We start from the raw sequence: 25,397 nt of genomic DNA on the forward strand, positions 1-25,397 counted from the left end.
TATCAGAGAGGACCCATTCACTTAATTTTTTTTTTCATTCTGGAGAATTTGAGACAAAAGCGATATTAAACTGTGTTTTTCACTACTGCTGGTGGTTTCCTTCATTGTTCATTCAGATTGGTGGTTTGTTTTTTATTATCACTTTTAATTTTCGCCTGCAATTCCTCATATCCTCCTAATCAACCTTAGTTTTTTCAGGAAATGCAAATGTTTCCATTGCCCTGCTCAAAGTCCCAGCTTTGTCAAATGTTTTCTCTGCATCAAGACCCGCCAACAACAGTATTTTCTTACATGCTGATTCTCTCTGGATCATCAATGTTCTGTTAATGTCAAATGTTTGCCTCCCCTCCACACAACCAAGTTGATCCAGCTCTACCAATTTTGGCATTACTTTTGCCATTCTTTTATCCATTATAGACATAAACACTTTATAATCACGGTTTAGTATTGAAGTGGGCTAGTATGAAGCTGGATATCGTAGATCTTTACCCTGTTTAGGTACTACAGCTACCACTGCTTTCTTACAGGATGTTGGTACTTCTCCTCCTCTTAAAGCACTGTTAAACAGAACCTTCCGGATCTTTATCAGGTTTTTTTCTCTCCTAGTTTCCAAACTTCCACAGGAGTACCATCTATTCCTGGGGGCTTTCTTGTAGATTGGTTATACATCACAGTTTTTATCTCCTCTCCTCCCATCCTAACCGTTAATAATTGAGCCTTGTCTACCTCTAACCATGGCATATTTAATTCTTCTATAAACATTTCCATTTGTAGCTCTTCTCGATTTCCATATTTCTGTGCTTTTTACAAACTTTTATAGAATTTCTGAAATATTTCTCATACCTATACAGGAGCTCGCTCTTTCCTTGTTATAGGCTCCCTAAGCTTAGTGACAGCCCTTTCTACTTTCTCTTGCCATAGTCATTGTGCCTGGACCCCTGTCAGTCGCCCTGCTAGACAGGGGTCCAAGGAAGTAAATTTTGTGGGAAGAAATATACGGGGAAATGTTTGGCTAGGCTTGTATAGGCCCTAGGGCCGATAGCCTAGTACCAAGCTATGAACATATAAAGGTTTATGCTCTAGTGTTATAAAACAAAACAAAAAAAACAGTTTCTTAACAGCAGTCTTTTTAAACTCATTTATATTATCAGTGTAATCCCTTACGTTTTGCTTAGCATTCTGCAGTTGATCCTCCTCTTGTTCTTTGAGATTTCACCTGTTCCGCAATGCTGTAATATTTGTCAGTCCCTCTAAATAATTCTTGTTACCTCTTAACCATACCTCCCTTTCTTTAATTTCCACCCAATTTTTAAACACCACCTTAATATTATCCCACTCCCTAGCTATATTTTCAGAAGTAATTTCTATCCTCTCGAATAGCTCCTAAATGATCACCAATACCCATCACTTAAACTCCTCTCTTTTCAGCAGGTAGGTGGGAAAGTGCCAGTGTCTCATTTTTATTTCATTACCCTGTGTTTTTATTTTGGTTATTATTGGTGCATGATCTGAAGTAGTTATTGAGTGCCTATCAAGACCTGCAATTAAAAGTGCATGTTCCTGTGAAATGTAAATTCTCTGTAGCCTATCCCAGTTTTTTTATATCTTGGGGAATAATATGCAAATTCACTCTGAACTCCTGTTACTGAATTCACATACTCCATGCCAGGTATTTTCATACATTTCTTCAAAAATCTACCCTCCTTTGTGGTACTTTCCCTTCTGCCCCCCCCCCCCAATACATCCACACTGCTTCAAATCAAATTCCACTCCCCAGCTATATAAATAATGTTCTTGCTGAAAACTGATAATTTCTTACAGAATTTTCTTAAGCTCCATTATAACAGTTTAGGTGGAATATAAATACATGCCAGTGTAATCCTCCTTCTTGCCAATAGCCCCATAGCACTACAAAACTGCTATTATTATCCTTTTTATCACTATTGGAGCTCCTCTTGCAATTAATGAGTGTTCCTCTTTTCCCCCAGATATTCTGCCGATTAACCATCCTGCAAACCTTTTTCAAATTCACATGTTCAGTTTTTTCCAAGTGTCTCTTGTAAAACAGTATTTGCACTCTACATTTTAATATAGTTCACTATTCTTTCTTGTATTTATCTGCGAGACGATTGACATTTAAAGACATTACAGGAAGCATCACTGTATTAAACAAAAGTTATTCCCACCTTTTATATACAACACCTTTTTTGTTAAATGTCTAGTTCCAGCTTTTGTTGCGTGCATACACTGTTTGGCAGGTTGAATTTTTATATAGTTGTTTCTTGTCATATCCATTTCAGCGTATGTCACATCTTACAAAACTTTGTTTTACTGAAAGCTGGAAAACAAACCCCCCCCCCCCCGTCCCCTAAAACATATGAATGTAATACTAACACACAAAATTACGTACATCTTCAGATATTGAAGTTTTACCCTCCTAATAGGAACAAATGTCGCTAACTGACAGCCACACTCACTGACTTGAGTTAACCTAAAAGAAAGGTTATCCATACTAAGACGCATGCAGCCTGTGCTTCTACTTAATGCTAACTGGTTTTGTCTCATCTTTATAGCTCTCCCATCTGGGAAAACCCCTGAATGCTTTCAGAGAACATTATCTCCTAGCCAATTTCTTTTTTTTTCCCCCAGTGATGCGATCTCTGGCAGACTGTAGCCAATTTCTCTATCAGATTGTCTGGTTCTCATGTCAGCATGGAGACAGCCAGTTTCTCTTTATCAGATTGTTTTGTCTCCATGGAGACCCAAGGGCCAGATACAGAATTACTACTAAGTTTGCATTCATTTGCTAGAAAAAAGCCTAATATTCACTATTCTTTTTCATGTACTTGCTTTCTCTTAAAACTTGTTACTAAGTCAATCCAGGGTCCTTAATCCAGTCATTCCTCCATGCACGAATGAGAGAAAGCACATTTTTTCTTTTGTCATGCTCTTTTAACCAGTTTTTGTTTTACATTGCAGTGCCTGCATTTCTTAAAACTGAACAAGAAAAAGAGAGAAGGGGAAAGAAAGAAAAAAAGAACAGCACCTATATACAGTCCCCATTACACTTGAAATAAACTTTACTTTATAGCATGCAAAGAAAATAATACACAACAAAAATACTACTAGTAAGAAATTTTTTTCTTTACTTAAAGTTAACTTTCTCCCTTCACTTTCCCTGCCCCCCCAAAAAACATTTTTTCTGAACATTAATGACATGAAGTGGGGCATATGCTTTAGAATCCTCCACAAGTCCAACATTTCCAGATTTTATTGTTCCGTCATATTTCACAAATATAATTATTGTGTTGTAATCCTGCATTAAGTTACTGGTTCTATTACTGTTCACTTCCGTCTCCCAAATCCTATATGTGATTCATTTCCAACATACTCTTGATTTTTCTAGTCAGCTCTCATGCTGCCTTCCTTCTCTCCAACATTTCCATTGAAACAGTGGAAAAGGTTTCACAGGTGCAGAGTCTGTCTGTGGTCTTTACTACCAGAAGAACAAGAAGCAGAATTTCCTTCTGTTTCACAGCTCACTTTTTGTTGGACAAACTTTTGTATTCATTCTTAGCATGTACTTCATCAAAAAATGATTTTTTTCCTCCAGGGAAGAATACCTTGGTGACAGTTGAGTGCAGCATTTTGAATCTCACACCTGCATCTCGACATTCCCTGAATAGTGGAATGAATTTACTCTTCTTCCTGATGTACAGGGAGTAATCATTCTTCACAAATACTCTGCTGTCTCCCACTTTTAGTATTTTATTCCTTTGCCACACTTTTGTCGGAGTCTGTTCCTTCTGCTGGTAGGATTGCATCATTACTATTAAAGGTCTAGGTTGCTTTCTCATAGCTGGGTTTGGCACATACACACGATGTGCCCGTTCAACTAACAACTCCTGATGTGGAATACCAGTACCAGCTTCTCTGGTATAGCTGAAAATCTCAGGTTTTTGCCTACGTGCTCTGTTCTCTATTCTGTTATTTTTTGAAGCATCTCTCCCTGAGCAGTCTTATATTCACTCAGCCTTTTCTCCATTTCAACCTTTGATTTTTGCAGCTTTATCATCTTATGTGAATATCTGTTTTAAAGCTTCTTCCATTTTTTCAGTCTTTTGTTGTCTGTGTTGATATACTTCATCGGTGTTTTGTTTATTTTAAATAGGTCTGTGTGCAGCTGTCTTTTATATCTTCCTGTAGGTTACTGGAAGTCGTGTCTGTAGGATGTTCGTGTTTCACTGTTGCAGTCATTACTCTTGGGTTATCCTGCTGGCAGGCTACCCGCAGTCGGCCTGAATTCCAAAGTTTAGGTCCGGCGTCTGTTGCTGTCGCCTCTTCCCGGATGTCAGTGCGCCAGGGGTATAAAAGATGCAGCCGATGCCATTTTCTTCAGTCTTCCTTGCCGCCCGATGCCTGAAGCAAAAGCAGTTTGCAAGTGCCGGTCGGCCGACTCCTGAGATTTTGAAATCCGAATTTCAGAACCGAAGTCTTCATTAAAGCTAAGTACCCCATTGGGGAAACTTTTTTTCTTGCTCCAGACCGATGTTAGAAAAAGTTAACAATTGTATTTCTTGTGGGAAGCAAATACCTCATAAGGATTTTCACTCTTACTGTATTCCTTGCCTAGGCCCTTATCACAACATTGCTAGCTGTCGATTTTGTGCTAGATTTAACCAACGCACTATTAAGCGTCAGTTCGATTTTGCATTTCATTACTTTGGCCTAAGATTCAATTATATAATGCTGTCAGAACAGCCGACGACCGGAGTTTACAAAAAACGCAAGGACAAGGAAAAAGGAAAGACAAGACATCCGAGTTCCAAAACCAACAACGAGGCCTCCGTTAGGCCAGTCGCCAGTTCTCGGTGAGGCACTTTCGCAGCCCCTGATGCCTGCTACCTCAGAGCCACAGGCCGCTTCCGACTCCCACGTGGAGCCGACTGGGCCTCTGGATACCCAAGGTATTGGACACTCAGAAATCATTTCCTCAGATGGGTCCAGAGCCGCTGAGCAGGCATCGGCTTCTGAGGGTGTCTTCAGACCTACACAATTATAGGTTAAACCATCTTCAGCTTCAAAGACTAAAGTAGCTCTAAAGACAAAGAAAAAAGTACAGCATTCGCCTACTCAGACTTCCATGCCTAAAAAACAGATGCTTAAAATGGCCGAAGACCTAATTACTTTGATCAGGGGTTCCCATCCCCCTCCTGATAAGAGGCCTAGGCAAGAGACAGAATATGATTCTTCTGATCAGGTTTCTATTTTCTCAGATTCCTCTTCTGAACAGGATTATTCCATGCCTCCCTATGAGGACTCTGATGCTGAAGAATCCATTCCTTCAGCCTCTCCTCCTGAGGATTATTCTTTTGGGGAAATCCTGCATACCATGAGGGAGCATTTCCATTGGGAGAGCCAAGATTATTCAGAATCTAAGAAAAGGCTCAGAGACTTTATGCTGCTTCCTTAGCACAGACCCCTTGCTATTCCACCTGTTCTAGACATTGTAGATGATGTATTTTCAGAGTCCGGCATGTCCCCTGACTCTTTACCCCCTGCACCTGCTAAGCCAGACAAATACTACAGGGTCCCAGATTCTCATAAATTCCTATGTAAAAACCCTGCTGCTGATCCAGAAACTATATCTCGGGGTCCTAAAGGGGTCAAAACTTCCACTGCAAACAACCCTGTCCCGTCTGATAGGGATTCTAGGGCACTGGACAGATGGGGGGAGTTTACATTTCTGCTACCTTGGCTGTAAGAGCTTTAAATTGTCAGTTTCATATGCTTAAATATCAGCAATACTTAATGTCACTGCTTAAACAGAAAATGTTGACAAGTACCGAATGTTCAGAAAACAAGGAAATGCAGGATTTATTGCATGCAGCTGAACAAGTGGGAAAGCATACTTTGCAATGTGGTTATGATTCACTGGAGGCCTCTTGCAGGTCCGCTGTTACAGGTTCTGTTATTAGAAGGCATGCTTGGTTAACGGAACAGAACCTGCCTGAACATGTTAAAGCAAAATTATTAGATGCCCCATTACAGCATGATACTTTGGTGTTAAAGCAGAAGAGGTGTTGTTGAAAATGGAGGATAAAGCCAAATCCATGCAGACAGTTAAGGATTTCTTACAGGTGCAACCACCTAGATTTAGCAGGAACTGGCCTTCTAAAAATTGGTCCTTTCCAGTGTCAGACAGACCACAAAGAGGCAGATACAGGTGTCCCAGAGGCAGATCTCAGCCCCAAGGCTCATACAGACCTAAACAATGGGGTGCTCCTACCTCCAAAAGCAGAGAAGACAAATCACAACCTTACAGGAAACAGTCCCAATGACTTTCCTCTGCCAGAACCAAGCACTTTTCTTTTGACAGCCCCCTTAGTGGGGAAACTAGCACTTTTTTCATCAAATTGGCAAATGGTTACCCAAGACAAATGGGTCTTGAACATAGTGTCCCAAGGCTACAAGTTCCATTTTCACACCCTACCAAGGTCAAAAGGTGTGCCAGACCTGCCACACAATCAATGGGCAGAGGCACAAAAGCAAATTACAGCCCTCATGGACATGAGGGCCATTCAACAAGTACCACAACAAGAGCAGGGGCAAGGATTCTACTCCAGACTTTTCTTAGTGCCCAGAAAGGACAAAACCTGGAGACCAATACTGGACCTGTCTATTCTAAACACGTTTCTGAAGGTTCCAAAATTCAAGATGTTGACTCTACAGCAGCTACTGCCCATGCTGGACAAGAAGGCTTGGCTCGTAGCTTTGGACCTAAAAGAGGCTTACCTGCATGTCCCAATCAGACAGTCTTGCAGAAGATACCTCAGATTCATAGCTGGCTCAATGCACTACCAATTCTCTGCACTGCTACTGCACCCAGGGACTTCACAAAATGCCTGGCACCAGTAATTGCATTTTGCAGACAGAGGAATTCAAATATATCCCTACTTGGACGACTGCCTTATTCAAGCAGAGAACAAAGACATTCTTTTAAAGCATCTGGCGTTTGTAAAAAGAATACTAATTTGCCTAGGGTACACTGTAAACAAAAAGAAGTCAAAACTAGTGCCCTCTCAAGAGATAATATTCCTGGGTGCAAGCGTAAATACAGTTGCCCAGATGGCTTATCTCATGCCAGACAAACAAAAACAACTGATTTCTTACTTCAAAAAATGGCAACAAACACCCAGTTATGTGCAAGGAATATCCTGCAGGCTTTGGGTTTCATGGCATCCTGCATTCTACTAATTCCATATGCCAGACTGCATATGAGGAAACTACAGTGGTATCTAAAAAGTGTTTGGACTCAACATTTCCACAGCCTTGAGACAGTAATCACCCTCATTCCCTGCCTGCAACAGGAGTTTCGATGGTGGGCAGAGGCCTGTCACCACAACAAGGGTCTGCCATTCAGTTTACCCACAGCCAGACAGACACTGACAACGGATGCATCAGATTATGCCTGTTGGGCCCATATGGCAGGAAAATGTATTCAGGGCACATGGCCTGCAAGACAGATGCAACTTCACATCAATCAAAAAGAGATGCTAGCTGTTCAGAATTCCCTGACAGCTTTCAAGGATCTACTTAATCCAGGACAGCTACTGATAAAGACAGACAATACTATGGTCATGTGGTACATATTCCTACCCCCTCTGCAGACAAGCAGTGACCTTATGGGACACAGCATTGACTTATCAAGTTCACCTGCAAGCACAATTCCTGCCAGGAAAAACAAATACTGTGGCAGACGAACTAAGCAGAAACTTCATGGATCCCCCACGAGTGGAAACTGGATCCAAAACTCTTCAGCATGATAACAAGGAAATGGGGATGCCCAGACATAGATCTATTTGCCTCCCCTCACAACTGCCAATTACAGAGATTTTGCACAAGGATTTATCACAAACAAGCATGGAGAGTGGACGCCCTATCCTTCAGCTGGTAAAATCTAACAGTATATGCCTTTCCTCCACTGCCTCTCCTTCCCAGGGCACTCCTAAAGGTAAGACAAGACAAGCCAAAAATGATACCGATTGCACCAGACTGGCCAAGCCAGCACTGGTACCCAATCCTAAAGAGCTTGTCTCAAGGTCCAGCTTGGATATTGCCTCAAACTTCTCACTTGCTGACCCAACAAAATAATCGGATCCTGCACAGCCAACTCAGGACCTTAAATCTGGCGGCATGGCGGATAATGTAGCCATTCCGAACACTCCTCTTTCAGAAGCTGTTATGGATGTTATCTTGGAGGCCAGGAGGCCCAGTACCAGAAAATCTTATGCAGAAAAATGGAAGAGATTCTGTGCTTGGAACCAGGAACAAGGCATTGACACGTATGTACCAAATATCCCTCAGATTTTACAATACCTAACTGAGATGCTGGACAAAGGCCTTTCTTTTTCATCAATTAAGATTCATGCCTCTGCCATTTCAGCCCATTACAATATGGAACCACCTATCTTTTCTCATCCTTTAATAAGGCAGTACCTCAGAGGGGCCAAAAACATTAGGCCTTCAAAGAGAGCCCAATTCCAGCATGGGACCTCAATTGTCTTGGAAAAACTCACACTGCCTCCTTTTGAGCCAGCATCAACAGCGGATATAAAGTTCTCATCCTGGAAAACAGCTCTGCTTCTAGCAATAACCTCTGCAAGACGAGTCTCGGAGTTACAAGCACTCATGGCTGTGGAGACTTTTATCATTTTTCATCCAGACAGGTTTCTCTGAGGACAAACCCAACCTTTATGCCTAAGGTGGTGTCCAGTGTGGCCCTCAACTAAACCATACACTTGCCTACCTTCAATCCAAACCCACAGAACAAGGGTGAGAAATTTCTGCATTATTTGAACATACACAGGCAGCTACGCTTCTACTTGGACAGAACTAAGGCTTTCAGAAAGACTGAGCAACTTTTAGTGTCATATGCTGCAGGATCACAAGGAAAGGCTATCTCAAAACAGACTGTTTCTAAATGGATAGGCCATTGCATCTGTTTCTGCTATTCTCAACATGGCAAAACAGTGCCCAAGGACATTAGGCCTCATTCTACCAGAGCAGCAGCCACTTCAGCAGCCTTCCTCAGAGGAGTACCAACCAAAGACATCTTAGAGGCTGCAACTTGAAGTTCAGTGCACATTTTTACAAATCACTACCACTTACCTCTTTACTCCAAATCCAGAGCAGGCTTTGCCACTGCAGTTCTGCAGGGCCTCATAGCCTCTCCTAACCCTATTTAGCCCAGCCACCCATCCTCAGCTTTGGGATTCAACCCAAGAGTAATGACTGCAACAGTGAAACACGATGAACATAGTACAGTTGTGTACCTACCATAAATTTAGATGTTGGAGTGTATTCACTTTTGCAGTCCAGGTTACCCACCCACCATCCCCCTTTTTCTTTGCTGGGACTTATCTGTACTTCTCCATCCTATACAACCTGTGTGGTGTATTTGCTTGTAGATGAAGGAAATGTTTATTTTTGTGAATGCATACTTATTGGCATTATTTTCAGCCTACCAATTTAGGGGCACCTGACATCTGGGGCAAGAAAAACTGAAGAAAATGGTGTCAGCTGCATCTTTTATACCCATGGCGCACTGATGTTAGGGAATTGGCGACCGCACCTGACGCCGGACCTAGACTTTGGAATTCAGGCTGACTGCAGGTAGCCTACCGGTGGGATAACCCAAGAGTAATGACTGCAACAGTGAATACACTCTAACATCTACATTTATGGTAGGGTACACAACTGTACTTTCCATTGCTTTTTGCTGAACAGCTGCAGAACTTTCCCCAGTCAGTGTTTCTTCCCCAGTTTTTGTAGCTGATTTTTTTTCAAGTGCTCTGTTTCTTTTTTCCTGGCATCTAGGCAGTACAGTTACTAGCCATTTACTGAAATGTATACATAAACACAAAAGTCTACTGGCATTCTCTGAGTTTCTGTTTTCACACTGGGAGAGCTTGAGTTGAGCTGTTACTCAATGTGCAGCCATCTTGGAATCTCCCTGCCTATTGCAGCCTTCACACAAACGCATGATCCTCAGTGCACAGCTTTTCAAGGTATTACAACCTGGCTACATTCTCTTGGCCCAGGGCAGCATTTGCCTGTACGATTCTCCCCTACCCTGTCCAGTTCCTATTACATTGTTGAAAGATAGTGTAATCGAACGGTCAAAACATCAAAACGGCCACATTTCGAAGTTCGCATTGTGGGATTGCAGTACAGTGAAGATTGGGGTATTTGCCCTTTCCTCACTGTAGTGCGATCTCTGAGTTGGAATACATATTTAGTGGGGAGGGAGGTGTGTGTGGGGGGGCACAGCCCCCCACACACACACAATAAAAGTTTCAAAATTCAGTTGTTTCGATGTTTTGGCCGTTCGGTTATGTTACCTTTCGATAACGTAATATGAACCCACCCTGTCACCTGTCCAGCTACACTTCTCTTGCTACCTTTGAGAATCCTCCCAAAGGTTATTACTTAAGTAATGAACCATGATGAATATAGCAAGTTGTGAAACTACTTACAATAAATGTAGATGTTTGAGTCTCTTCACTGTTGCAGTTACTTATTCATTCTTCCCCTCCCTCTCTCACCTTGTATCTTGGCTCTCTGTTTGGTTGGGGTTGGTATCCTACCATCCTTTCCGTTTGGTTCCCTTCTCCCAACCCTATTTAGATCCCCCTTTTTTGTTTGCCTTCTTACCATGGTAAGTTGTACTCCTGAACAGCAGCAAGGAGAGCAGAACTCCATTCAGAGGGCAAGGAAGACATGGGCAAATGATACTGACTCATTATCCTGTATACACATATATTCTGAAATCTGATGGGAGAACATATACTGGGCCTGAGGGGATAGAATGAGTCTGTAGTATTTAGTAGTCAGGAACTTTTAAATGTTATTACTGTAACATTAAAGACTCTCCTAACATCTCAGTTTATAGTAAGTAGATACACATCTATGCTTTCTTTACCAGCAGTCTTAAGCTCTCATCTCTGCCACTTTGTGGCTGTTGGGAGTTGTAAGGGTGTTACTCAAAACTTCATTTGAGATTTTTCACTTACCCCTTACCATACCTTTGGAATTTGCTGCTTTAGTGACTTTTATCTGGGTTGCTTTAAGAACTCCCTAAAGTCCTACATTTTCCACTTAGCTATTATAAGTAATGAAGATTTGGAGTTGTATGACCTGGCATCTTAAACTTTTATTTGATGCTGTTTATTTTTGGGTTTGTACTTGCTGACAAATTTGCTGTTGAGTTTTATGCACATTGTGTTTAATTTGTTTTAAATAGGTTGCTAAAATTTGGCCACTTACTGCTTTGCATTTTGCCATTAGGAGAGGAGTCACCCTTTATAAAATATGCTGTTGAGTCAGTCTTGCAGGAATGTGGCTTTCTCCAGTGCTTGCTTCAAGACTGTATGCTTTGTAGATGTGTGCCATGGTGATGGTCTTATGTACATGTTTACAAAGCTTTCATTATGATTCCAGTTGTTGGATCTCCTTTGGCATTTTTTGATACAGCTTCATTCCAGCCATCTCTTTTAAACCACTGTAATTGTGTAAGTAGTCGCATCCACCCTGCATTATTAAGGATGATTTCAAAGTACCAGACAATTTTACGTCCCTGGCAGTTGTGGTTAAGTCTCCAAGAAGGATTATCACTAACCAGCACTTGACTGTCTCATAGGGGTTGCCCAGGAGATGCTGATTTCCCATGTTTACTTCAGCTCAGAAACTCATTGTCACAGACTTATGCTGTCTGGATGTAGTCTCAATTTGATGTGTTTTGGAAGCTTTTAGTCTGCACAACAAGGGAAGCTCCACTTCCAAAACAAGTAGCTTTCCATGAATGTCTTTGAATATGACCAAATTCTACTCTTACAACTGAGCAATGAAGCCTTATGTTTGTAAGTTATGCCCCAATATAATTCCTTTATGAGAAGAAGGCATAGTTTGACATCTACCGTTACAGTCTGCATTCCAAATCTTTAATACCCCAAAAGCTGGGATCTTTCTCCATCCCAAGCATTGGTCTAATGCTCATCTTAAAAATGGAGTCATTTGTGCCCTAATTCAGTTTTTAACATCACAAGAAGTGATTGGTCATTAAATTGTTCTATCCATCAGTCCCTTCTAGGTGACTTTCAGAGAGTACGTAATTCATTTAGGAACTCCTATTTGGCTTTTATTTGATTTTTCTTGATTAGTGCTTGCTATTTTGACAGCAGAAATGTGTGATGCCTTGTCACAGAAAGCATTCTAATAAGTGAGCTTTTGGAAATCAGGTTCAACTAGAAAGCTTTTACTTTGTGTCTGGCTTGTCTGTGAGAGGAGCACAAGGTGTCCTCCTTTGTGCAGTGTGATATTGGAAGAGGACATTAGCATACATCAGAAACCTTGGGGCCTGTTTGGTCCAGAATTAGTTGGAGGCCTTGGTCCAAGCTAGGTGCATACACAGATAACTTTCCCACCAGCAGCCTTCAGAAAGTTTTGGAAAATGGATGGACCATCAGAGATCCCCATCAAAAAACATAAAAAGGGAGCAAGAGGTCTTGATAAACATTGTCTCTGAAGGACCAACATGTGTACATTTGTCGTTATGAGGTTTCACTTCTTGCATCTGCTATGCTACATTTTTTTCTATTATTAAATCCCTGCCTGTCAGAAAGACTTTTGAGGCAGAATGTGAAATTGCAATGTGTATTTCTTTGAAGGCTCCAAACATTGTTGCAGAGATGTCCAGGCTGGATCCTGGTTTCCAGGCACTCGTGAAGGATGGGTACACTTTCAGGATCTGTGACCCCCCCCCCCAAAAAAAAAAGAAGTGAATGAAGCATCAGATATTTTCAGTTTGATTATGGTTAGGAGCAAGGCCCTGTTGGCAACTTAGCAGGCCTCATAGTAAAGAGGGCTCCATACATTGGCTGGACAGCTCGGGTACTATCTTGACAGAACTAAATCTTTCAGATCTTCAGATTAGTTGTTCATTTCTTGTAAAGGAAAGATGAAGGGGCAACCTGTGTCAGACTATTTACTTATGGTTGTCTGAGGCTAATGCATTTTATTATCCTCACCATAATAGAACTATTCCAGGCAGGGTCAAGGCCCACTCTTCCGGGGCCTTGGCTTCATCTATGGCTTTTTGGAAAGGATTGGATTCTAGAAGTATTCTTGAAGCTGCTACTTTGTCCTCTGTACATACTTTAATAAAGTACTGCAAGCTTGATTCCTTTTCTAGGTCCAGGTCAGGTTTGCTAGGACCATTCTTCGGGGACTCCTGGACTGTCCTCCCAGATGTAGTAAGCTAGGGTAATGTAGCCATATAGCTAAGGCTACTGTAGCAGTCATCAGTGTAATGAACATAGTATAGTTGAGCATGTAAACTTGTCATAATAATAGTAGATGTTTGAATGATTACTGCTGTAGTAGCTGCTCCTTCCCTTCCCCCTTGTTTTTTGGTGTTTTCTTTATGCCAAAGGTGGACATATTTGTTTTGCTTTATTTAGCATTGATCTTTCAGGGCTCAGCCTGCCTCTCTCTGGTGGCAGGAAAGCACTGAAGGCCTTAATGTCCAAACTTATATTTTAGTCGGCTTAGCTTGAGCTGTCTGACAGTTTGGGTACATGGAACGTGCCCTAATGCTTTGGTAGCTGGCCAGCTGTTATAGTCTTGGCAGGATATAACCAATATAGCTAAGGCTACTGCAGCAGTGGTCATTCAAACATCTACTATTAAGATAAGTCTACCTTACACAACTGTACTTTCTTTTTATTGCTGTGATCAACACTCTCCAGATCCTTTTCCTACTCTGTTGCTGTCAGTTTTGCCCCCATCTGTCGCTGATAGTCCATACCATGGTTGTTCTGGTTGTTCTGATCTGTGTACAGTACTTTGCATTTGTTTGCATCAAATGTCATTTGTTACTGTTTTCTCCATTTATTTAGCCTTTCCATATCCTTCCATGGATCTTTCACCCATCCTTCAGTGCTACACCTGTCTTTGTGTTGTCAACAGTAAGATTGATTGTGTTCTCTCTCCTCTAATATATGCCTGAGGCAAACACACTGAAGGTGCAGGCCTTGTTTAAAGCTCAGGTTGAGATGGGTGTTCTCTCTTCTCGTCTGTCTCTAGGATGAACAGTGGAAAAAAAAATGTTTCCTCAGTTTCTCATTTTCCTTGCTCTGGGCTGGTTTTGGCTGTGGAATGTTAGAGCTGTGGATTATTCTGGTCTTGTCTTTATTGATACATTAGAGCTAGCTCCATCTATACTGAACCCTCTGGTTCTTGCAGTCTTGATGTTTATGCCGAATGTGCCATTGACCTCTAGGCATTAATTTGCCCCTTGCTGCACCATATGTAATGTCTACCTAACCTAGACTTGCCCCAACCCCAACCCTATACCTTACCTTAGAAAAACACATTGTCATTACAAAAGACATTCTGGCACAAGCACATATTAACATGTGCACAACACTGCATCAAACACTTTACTTTGCCCTTACTTTAATCCTAACTCTCACCCTACCTGTTAATCTCCTAGTGCAAGAAATCTGGACAGAGCTGTAAATAATGGCAGAGAAAGGCCCAGAAATGCGGGCAAATTTTAAATATTGCTGTTGTAAATATAAAAAGTTAACCGCTTTTATATCCATTTGCATTTTCTGAATGGTAGGAAGCCTGAAACTCAAATGTCTGCCATTTATTTTCTGATGTTAGTCCTCAGTGCTTTGCCAGGAAACCGTAACTTTTATGAGGAAAAGACCAAAAATATGTGGCAAAAATCTGAACATTTGAGGGGTATGACCCCTCACGCATGTATGCATTCCCACCTTCTAATGCCAAAACTTTTGAAATATCCAGAGGTTTCAGGATTAACCTCCATCCTCTTACCTGATCCTTACCCCTAAATTACTAGTACTCCTCCTTAAAACAACTCAACCCCAACCCCCATACTCTCCTTCAAAATTCATTTTTCACTGTATACATCTCCAGTGCTCAACCAGACCTACCGCTGACATATCAAGCATATTACATTTGGTTTATTTTAAGCATTCAACCAAATGAGGGCATCACTTTAAGAAATCCTTCAGGGTTTCTTGGTGATTTCATCGAAGTTTGTTTGAAGCAGTAGCATGATATTGTGGGAGTAGGGTGGGAAAACAAACTCAGGTGAGATGTTGCCAGTCAGTGTTGTATGACAACCAGCTTCTCATTATGGAAGTGTATGGAGAGGCGTAATGAATGTCTGGTGTTATAGTAACAACATAGCTTTCATGTTTCCTATGTTGTATTGAATAGAGTTCCTTGTAAAGAAAAGGGACAAAGATTTTTACTTCAGGTTCTTCCTAGACTCAGAGAAGGATGGTGCCTCAACAACTCTGCCAGACCTTTCAAAGCTGAACAGATGTTTAAAGCATTTACCCTGCAAGTTACTCATGCTTTTGTTAACAGGACCTTCCTTATCATCTTTGCCTTAAAAGATACCTTCCTGCACATCTCCATTAAGAAAGACCACTGGCAATATCCAAGTTTTAAGGAGGGTGAAAATAATTTCCAGTTTTTTTTTTTTTTTTCTTCCAGCCTGTCCTTTGTATCATGGTTGATGTCCTCCTATTCTCATGTTGCAATATTCCTAACAGGGAGTTGCTGCTTGCAGCGCCACAGTCCGTCCAGTATACCAAAGTCTTTGTTTCAGGAGGGGTGCATGTGACGTCTCTTACCAGGGCCATAAACCGATGTTTGGTATAAAAGTGATGTCTGCACGTACCCTCATCAGAATTTTTCTGCCACAGTGATTGGGCGCCCGTTTGCCAGTTCCATTTCTGCATCGCATTTCTTCAGACCGAATTCCAGATCGTTAAAGACCAGCCAACCGATTTTGACCATTACAGATAAGTGCCCTGTGGGGTTTTTTGCGTAATTTGCTTACTCTTTAGACTTGCATATCAGCTAGGAAAGGGGAAGTGTGCTTGTAGGAGACAAATTCCTCACGAGGACGATAATTGTGTTTTTTTGTCTAGGCGAGACCCACAACCATACATCCTGTCCAATTTGTAAGTTGTTAGTCCCCAAGACTTTCCATAGCCGATTAGCAGCTTTGAAACTATATCTAGAGAACCAAAGACTCCAGCATTTGGCATTAGGCATAGAGGGAGGAGTAGGCCCATCTGACCAGCTGCCTAGGAAGAAAGCGAAAAAGTTAGGCTGGAATGCCAGCTGTGCCTCAGGTGTCCGAGCAGGATCTAGAGGTGATTGAAGACCCAGAGTCTGTTCAGACGATGGTTACCAAAGCAGGCCCAGGCACCTTAACGGAAGCCGGGGTGTGGGAAACTGAAGGTATGTCTGCTGAGGTAATTCAGCCATCAGAGTCTGGTGGAGGGGAACCACGGCTCATGTTTTTGGTAGCCCCTGCTCCTCCAATTCATGCTAGGCCGACGTCTGCTTCTCTTCTGTCTGCTCCTACGACTCCCTTGAAAAGGAAGCAAAAAAACAAACACGCTGAGCCTCCACCGATGCCTGTTTGGGAATCATTCTCTCAAAGTCTGTTTAAGGCCTTTCAGGCCTTACAACCATAACAACTTCCCCCTACTCTCACACCTCAACCACCCCTTCATGTGTCTGGGGAAGACCACTCCTATTCTGAGGAGTCCTTCTCCTATGAAACACAAATTGAATCTCCCAAGGAATTCCTTACACCAGAGAAGGTGGACTGTATTTCTCCTGAACCCCAGGAGAAGAATTCACCTTTGGGGGGATACTATCTCCCTCATGAGAGGACATTTTAAGTGGCAGGCCTCTGAGGTTTCAGACTCCAAGAAAAAGTACTTTGACTTTTTGCAAATGGTGCAACCATCTCCCTCAGCTGTGCCTCTCTTACTGCCTGCTTTTCAGGATGCATTCCTAGCTGCTTCACAGTCTCCTGACTCTCATCCCCCAGCAGCTAAATGACCTGATCGATTTTATAGGGTCCCCCAAGCCACACAGTTTCTTTTCAGGAACCCTCCAGCAGACCCAGCTAATATAGCCGTTTCTGCAGATAAAACATCTAGACAACTACCTTCTACTGTTCTTTACCCAACTGATAAAGACAGTAAATTTATGGACAGGACAGGAAAAAAAGGTATATACCTCCTCCACTATGGCCATTAGGGCTTTGAACTACCAAACACGCATGGCAAGGTATGTTCTAGATATCATTTCTAAAGCCTCTACCCTTCTGTCTGAGGTTCAGGATACCCCTATCAGAGCAGAATTAAATTCACTCCTCCCCATAGCATCCCAAGTGACCAGGCAGTCTATTACGTACAGTTATGATGCTGTGGAAGCTCCATCCAAAGCTGATGCTTCTGGATCAGTACTTAGACATTACTCCTGGGTAAGGCTTCAGCCCCTCCTCATGGATGTTCAAACTAAACTACTGGATGCACCCGTAGACAGTAAGTCCCTTTTCGGGCAAGCTTCTCCTGAGCTTCTCAAATCCCTCCAAGAGAAGGGTAAAGAATTACAGACCTTCAAACACCTTCTGGTATCCCCTATTCGTAGATATCATAGGAATTACCCTCAGAAGCCCTCCTTTGTTAGATGGCAGTCTTTTCATTTAGTGCCACAATCAAAGGGACGTAGACAGCCGAGGAAGACTTCTACCCCTGGATTTCTCACCAGTTCCTCCACCACACCCTTTCGGAGCCAGCCTTACCAATCCAGGCCTCCTCCACTGTGACTCACCCCCCTTGCATCCAGCAACACCCTTATCCCTTCGCCTCAGCCTCTCCCTTCCCTCCTGGTGGAGGCTAACAGCAGAGCACTGGGTCCTCTCCATCATCCAGAGAGGATATTACATGACTTGGTGGATGCTCCCACCTTTCCAAGGTATTCCCCAACCACCAAAAAAAAACAAACCCACCTGTTCCCACTCATCATTCATCAACTTCTAAATCAAGGCACCGTAGAACCAGTGCCCACCCTTCAACGAAACACATGTTTTTATTCCAGAATGTTTCTAGTACCAAGGAAAAAGAGGGTCCTTGGAGACCTGTCCTGGATCTATCCTTTCTAAACCTCTTCCTCCACATTCCCAGTTTCAAAATGATCACCTTACCACTTATCTTGCCTCTAAGCCCCTCTCAGGCATTCATGGTAGCACTAGATCTCAAGAATGCCTACCGCCACATCCCCATTCATTCAGATTACAGGAAATTCCTCAGATTTTCAGTAGGCTCCTGTCATTTTCAATTCTCTGCATTGCCTTTTGGCCTCTCTACTGCCCCCGAGTGTTTACAGAGTGTCTAGCCCCCTTCATTGTTCATTGCAGGACCCAGGGCATACACATATACCCATACTTGGACGACCTGCTCATCCTTCAAGACCACCAACTCGTGCTTCTTCATTTACGACAGGTGTCGAACACAGTCACTCTTCTGGGGTTCACGCTAAATGTAAAAAAGTCTCACCTGATCCCCTCACAGGACTTGATTTTCTTGGGGTGCAGACTCCGCACAGACTGCATGAAAGCCTTCATCCCAGACTAAAGGATTTAGGAACTTTGCCTGTACTTCAGTCCGATCCTTACCCAAAATGCCCTGGCAGCTCGGGAATTCCTGAGAGTGTTAGGCCACATGGCATCCCTCATACCCATGTTGCCTTTGGCAAGACTCCACATGCACAAAATACAATGGGTGTTAAAAAAAAAAAAAAAAAAAAAAAAAAAAAACATATGGACCCAACACTCCCAACCCCTTGGACTCTCCACTTCCACTTCTCCTGTCCCTAAGAAAGGAGATCCAGTAGTAGATCTCTGCAATGCAGACCAACCCAGGAACCAGCCTCCAAGTTCCAGCCCTACAACAACAGCTCTCCACAGATGCTTCAGATCTAGGCTGGGTGCAGTGTTGCAAACAAACCCAACAGCACACCTCAGTACAAGAAAAATAGTCTACTCTAAGAAAAAATGACCACATCAGCGTCAAGGAAATGAGGGCACTGCTGTTAGTCCTCCTAGCATTCAAGTTCTCTATCTTGCCAGGAACCCTAAAAGTAATCAGACAATATGACTGGCCTGTGGTACATAAACAAGCAAGAGGGGATCAGGTCCTACCCACTATACAGCCTGCCCATCCAGATATAGAATCTAGCCACTTCTTTCAGGGTCCACTTATTAGCCATGTATATCCCCTCAGCAGAGAATGTTATGGCAGACACACTCAGCAGAACTTCCGCCCCCTCTCGCGAATGGATGGTTGCGAGAGAGGTTTTCCTAGATCTGATACACAGGTGGGGTATTCCACAAGCAAACCTATTTGCCTCGCCACTCAACAGGCAAATGCCCACTTTCTGCACAAGGAACCCACATCCACAAGCTTAGAAAGTGGACGCCTTCTCCTTTTCTTGGGGGGATGTACCTGTATGTCTTCCCCCCTGCACTCTAATTCAAAAAGTCCTCCTAAAAATTCAGAAGGACAAACCAAAAATCCTACTGGTGACCCCCCTTTTGGCCAAGACAGCATTGGTTTCCCATCCTACATTCTCTAGCCAAGGGCAATCACCACAGGTTATCCCACCATGTAGACCTACTCACACAGAACAAGGGATCCCTGCTTCACCCACAGGTGAACAACCTAAAAGTGACCTTATGGGTGATAGGATTCTAATCCCATGCAGACACCTTTATTCAGAGGACGTACTCAATGTTCTGCAGGAGGCCAGAAAACCTAGCACTAGGAGAAACTATGAGGCTAAGTGGCACAGATTCTCCAATTGGTGTCATAGGAACAACCAGGACCTCCTTGTGTGAGCTACTCCAATCAGGACTAACATATTCTTCAATCAAAGTCCATTTGTCTGCCCATTTCACCCCCTTTGGCATCCAGACTGGAAGCCAAACTTTTTCTGAAGGGAATCCTCCACATCAACCCCCCACGGAGACTCATCCCTCCTCCGTAGGACCTAAATTTTGTATTAGAAAGGCTAACCTCACCCCCCCCCCTTGAACCAGCACACTCATGTTTCCCTGAAACTATGCACACGTACCCACATGAAACAAAGACTTTGGTATACTGGCCGGACGGTGGCGCTGCAAGCAGCAACTCCCTACTGTTTTGAATGCTGCAACATAGAAGAGAGGGACATCTAAGGTTATGGTAAGTTCTTGCACAATTATTCTTTCCACCTGACAGTTTGTTTTTAAGGATGATTTTCTGATCCAGTCCTCATCCATGGTTTGAAAAGCTCAAAACACATTGACATCTTCTTGCAACTGTAGACTTTTAAAGTGGTCACTACTCCCCAAAACATGGCCAATACAGCCAAACATGCCAGCTTGTCTCAGCAAGATAGGATAACCCTCTTTACCAACCCCACCGTCATGCTAAAGGTGATAGGTCAGATTGTTAGCCTTCATGTATTTTAGTCTACACCACGGAGTGAGGGAAGGAGAGAGTCTTGCACATCCTGGATGTGCATAAGCAACTGAGAGTTTACTTTAAAAAAAAAAAAAAAAAAAAAGGCTAAAGACATAAGAAACTCAAACACTTCTTATAGCCTTGAAAATGGTAGCAGGGCAGGCCTTTCTCAGAGTGCATCTTAAAATGTCTGTCTTAGTTCATCTTGTCAGTCTTTCCATAGCAAGTCTGTACCAGAGCAAGTGAGAGCCCAGTCGAGCAAAAGCTGCAACTCTGGCCTTACTTGATGAGGTGAAACATCCAAACCATCCTGGAAGCAAATACAACATCCAAACCATCCTGAAAGCAAATACCTAGTCATCTGTCCACACGTTTTCCAAATGTTACAAGTTAAACATTACCTCTGGAGCTGGGGCAGGTTTTGCCATGGCCATTTTGCAGACTGCTGTAACCTCTACCTTTTCAAGGTCACCCACTACAGGTCTATAAGCTTTGTGATGCTTCCAAAGTGTTAACATTAGTGCATCAGTGAACAATGCGATGAATGTAATACAGTTGTGCAAAAAAAAACTTCCTGCTGTTGTAGATGCCTGTTTGTGTCCATTGTTGCAGTAATACCTCCCACCATTTATTTCCTGGCTGTAGCCACCCTCTGGGGCTGAGGTGGGTGCCCAGTCACCTTCTCTCTGTCCTACATTGCTCGCCCCCTCCCAGTTTGACTGATGTCTGAAGAAGGAACTTTGAGGGTGGTGACCTGGCTGGGCTACCATCCTTGAGGGCATATGTCACTTGAACAGCTAATGCTAGGGCATCAGACTAGATTCCGTCAGCTGAGAGGAGCAAGAAAGAACTAATGATGAAGCGGGAGGACATTCCTCTTATATTACAGGTATGCAGACATACAGGTAGTTGGGCATCTGCTCGTCCAGGAGAGGAAGGGAGAAAAGCTCTAAGATGTTGGGCATTCTGTGGCAAAAAAAACACAAAAATGAGTACATATACAGGTATGCAGGTTACTGCATAAATGTATTTTTTGCTGCCTTGCACACATTTGAAGTCTTTCTCTTTCTTGTGGATTTTGTTTGAAGTATGATTGGCTGGCTTTCTTTTCTGTGTTCAGGTCTGCTGGTTCAGTAGCTTTGAAGTTTGTGTCATGGATGTTACTGTTGATTGTGTTCACATGGTGTCAGTGCTGTAGAGTTTCATATTATGTATGATTTTGGTATGGATTAAGTGCTGTACATTTTTCCCTAAAGGTGATTTCAGAACTGTCTTTAAACCAGCCCCGTTCAAAAATGTTCTCTTTCTAGAGGTAAAAGTAAGACGTTCCTGTTTTAACACACATCAACTGCTTATGGCTTAACTGTAGATGGTGCTTGTCTTCAAGAAGGGAAAACATATATTCATCCATTTTTATCTTCACGTAAAGATAGGGTGGTAGTTGCTAGCCAAACCCTGTACGTTTGGCTTGATAACCAAGTTGTGTTTTAATATCAAGCTGAAGACTAACCATTAGAAAATATTAAAAACTTATGCACCAGAAATGTGGCTATCATTGCTTTCTTCTGAAATATTACTGTTGCAAATGTTTGTGTCACTGCCGGATTGTTGAAGGTTCACACATTTGTAAAGCATTATTTCTTATGCCATAACTTTAGAGAGCAGGTTTCCTTTGGCATCTGCTTGCTTCAGGACTTTGGTTTATGAGTTCTTGCCTTATGCTTTTTCTCGGGTTTATACCATAACATCGAAGTCTCAGAACTTTGAATGTCATTACATTGAATCCAAAACCTCGAACACTGACAATATCGAAGCCGTGGAACATCGAATTCCTTCCCAGCGCAGGAATTTGGTGGACAGTTTCCGCGGCTTCGCTATTTCCTCCACTGTGATGCAATCTCAGGGTTGGTATATTTAAGTAGGGGGGGTGCGTGGGGGTGAAGCCCCCCACATTAGAAATAGTTTTTGGTGTGCTAGTGTTGTGTGTGTGTTTCTCGGAACAGCAATTTTTTTCCCTGGGAAAAAATTCGCTGTTCTGAGCTTTCGATGTTATCACATTTCGATCTTCCAAGTTCGAGCTTATGGTGTTCGATGTTTTGGAAATTTGATTATGTGATATAGACCCCTTTTTCTCCAGATCTTGCTTCCCAGAAGATTTTAAACACCCACTGCAGAAGGGCTCCAGAATTGGATACAGTAGCTGTGTATTTTCCATGTTGGTTGAACTGTGTGGATACTTTCTGCAGTAGGTGTTTATTACCATCCCAGCATTTGCTTATGTCTTGATAGCCTCATTTTTCATAATATCAGATTGATTATTTTTTCTGGATGTTGCACAGGTGTATAATAATTTTTCTGGATGTTGCACAGATGTATAATTTTATATTCTTGCATTTTTGTTTCTCTGTTTAAAATAATGTTTTTTCCAAGTGCATTGGGGAAAAACTAGATAGGGCAGGTGCTGCATGCATCTTCCTAGTGTAGAGCATGCAGCCCCAAGTAAAGGTGATAGAGAAAATTCTGAATTGTATGAAGCTGTCACTCTCACTAGAGGGAAGGCCCAACATTTGCCTACTGCAGAAGGCATCCTGTCAGATCACTTGATACAACCATTTTTTATTTATTAGGTGTGAACAAGTTTAACAGGACCCAGTAGGAGCTTTCTCACAGAACTGACATCACAAGAATCAGCATTCTTTGGCAGAGTTTGCTTGTTTATCTATGTAGACTTCTCCCATGTTTGAAATGTGTCCAAGGAATCAGTCTCTTAACCAGAATGTTATCTTATAATATGCTTCACTGCAAAGTGTTCCATGATGTACTGCTAAATTAAAGTTTTGGCTGATGGTATTAAAAGTAAAAAATGTTATTACTTTCTTAATGACATAACTGTAAAATACTTTGTTTAGGGTGTTCCAATGGGTCTCTCAGGTTTCTTTTTGAAGGTCAAAGAATTTCGGACCATCAGACACCAAAAGAGGTGAGCTGTATTATTACTTTGTTGTTTTTTGCCAGTCGCATTTGAAGCGGATATGAATTTCTTTGTTCCATTACTTGGTGGGACTGCATGCTTGTATACTCATTTCTAGAGGCTGTTATACCTGTGTAATTTTTGTCATTCTTATTTTTCATATTGTGGTCTTTTATGCAGTAGATTCCTTTTCCTGAGAATTCCCATCTTGGCAGAGTACTTGTACTCTAGTTTCCATACTTGGTGGCACACACAATCCAGAGGATACTATGATTTCATAGGCTGCTAGCGCCCTTCAGAGAAAAGTTCTTGTTGATACCAGAGTCACACAAGTGCACTTGAGTGTTCCTCTAGTTGTGAGATCACTCGTCATGGCCTGCACTGGTGCATTGTGGGACTCTGCAATGCAATTTTGCAATGCTGCAGGTACCCAAGGTTCATCCAGGCCACTTGCAGGTTTTTTATACACAAGCATTTGGTCTCTTTCACAGCTTTGAGGTTTGCAGTGTTTGAGCATTCCCCATACAGAGCTCTATAGGTAGATGTTCTTAGTGACCCTAAGTGTGAACCAGAGTGGAAGGAGAAGGTGAGCACAAGCCTCCACTTGTGAACTGAACTCTGCCTATGTAGATTGTGCACACAATCCTAGGTTGTTAGCACCAGCCCTGAATTGCCTGAATACCTGAATTAAGCTAACACCTGGCTTTGAGTAGAGTGGGCGTAAGATTGCCACAGTGAGGAGTTTGTAGTTGAACTCTTGCTAGTCTGTACACTTCACCCTTCCTCATGCAGTTCATACTGAAGCCAGAGAATTACCCCATTGGGGAAATTTATTATTCACTTTTTTCTTTATATTGCTTGGCTTTTAGAACAATTCAGTGCAAGAAACTTCTCTGTGTGGACCAGCTCAAATGTCACACTGATGGGAAGGGATTGTACCAATAGCATTTTGTTTTACAGCGCAGTAAACCACTCCCATGCCTGATAAAAAGTGTATGTATGTATATGTGTGTATATGTATATATATATATATATATATATATATATATATATTTAGAAAGTTTGTGAGGAAACAATTTTGTTTTACTTGGATCGCTTGTCTGCACTTAAAGGATTTTCAACTGGAAACAGACTGTGCCTGCCTTGCTTGGATTACTTTCAAATACTTAGTAATAATGTACAATTATAGATTTATTTATTTATTTTTATTTAAGACAAGTTTAAGTTCACTACTTCTACTACTTTTGTCTGATCTGATTAATATACAGTGATTAACTAGAGATATATGGACTGAAAATCTTTCACACACAGAACTTTCTTGCACTGTTTTGTTTTTGGACGCACACTTGTTTAGTGGGTTGTTGATCTTCCTGTTTCACTGTTGCAGTTATTACATTTGAGTAATCTGCTGGCAGGTTGCCCTCAGTCGGCCTGATTAACAAAGTTTTGGGTCCTATGTCGGTTGCTGTCCCTTCTTCCATGACATCAGGGGTATAAAACATGCAGCCGATGCCATTACATCAGTCTTTCTTGCCACGCGGTGCCCGAAGCAGAAGCAGTTTGCAAGTGCCGGTCAGCCGACTCCTGAAATTTTCGTTTTCGAGTTTCAGAACCGAAGTCTTCAACTAAAAAGCTAAGTACCCTGTTGGGGAAACTTTTTCTTGCTCCTTACCAATGTCAGTAAAAGTTAATAATTGCATTACTTGTGGGAAGCAAATACCTCATAAGGATTTTCATTTGTACTGTATTCCTTGCCTAGGCCCTGAACACAACGTTTCTTGCTGTCGGTTTTGTGCTAAATTTAATCAATGCAATATTGTTGTTGTCTTTCAGCTTTTCCCGGTTAGGGGTCGCCACAGCGGAACTCCGGTCCGCTAATTGGCAGTAGATTTTGATGAACGCCAAGGTGCCACCTCGATGTTCAACCTTCAACGAAGGCACGCCCATTTACGCATGTCTTTCGAATGCTCACCCAACCGTGGGAAGGACATGCAGACTCCACACACAAGGCATTC

The 25,397-nt window shown here is 42.3% G+C and overlaps 1 protein-coding gene across 1 annotated transcript in view; it reads left to right on the plus strand.

Moving 5' to 3' along the window:
* SUMO1 (small ubiquitin like modifier 1) overlaps positions 1-25,397 on the plus strand; it is a 582,241-nt gene that overhangs the window by 428,533 nt on the left and 128,311 nt on the right. Inside the window, 2 exon segments of the mRNA XM_044075100.1 lie at positions 23,321-23,330; positions 23,333-23,391. Of these exon segments, the coding sequence (XP_043931035.1) occupies positions 23,321-23,330; positions 23,333-23,391 (69 nt within the window).

The sequence above is a fragment of the Protopterus annectens genome, chromosome 6.part0 (genome assembly GCF_019279795.1).
Source record: "Protopterus annectens isolate FY-2018-M chromosome 6.part0, PAN1.0, whole genome shotgun sequence".
Classification (NCBI taxonomy): Eukaryota; Metazoa; Chordata; order Ceratodontiformes; family Protopteridae; genus Protopterus; species Protopterus annectens.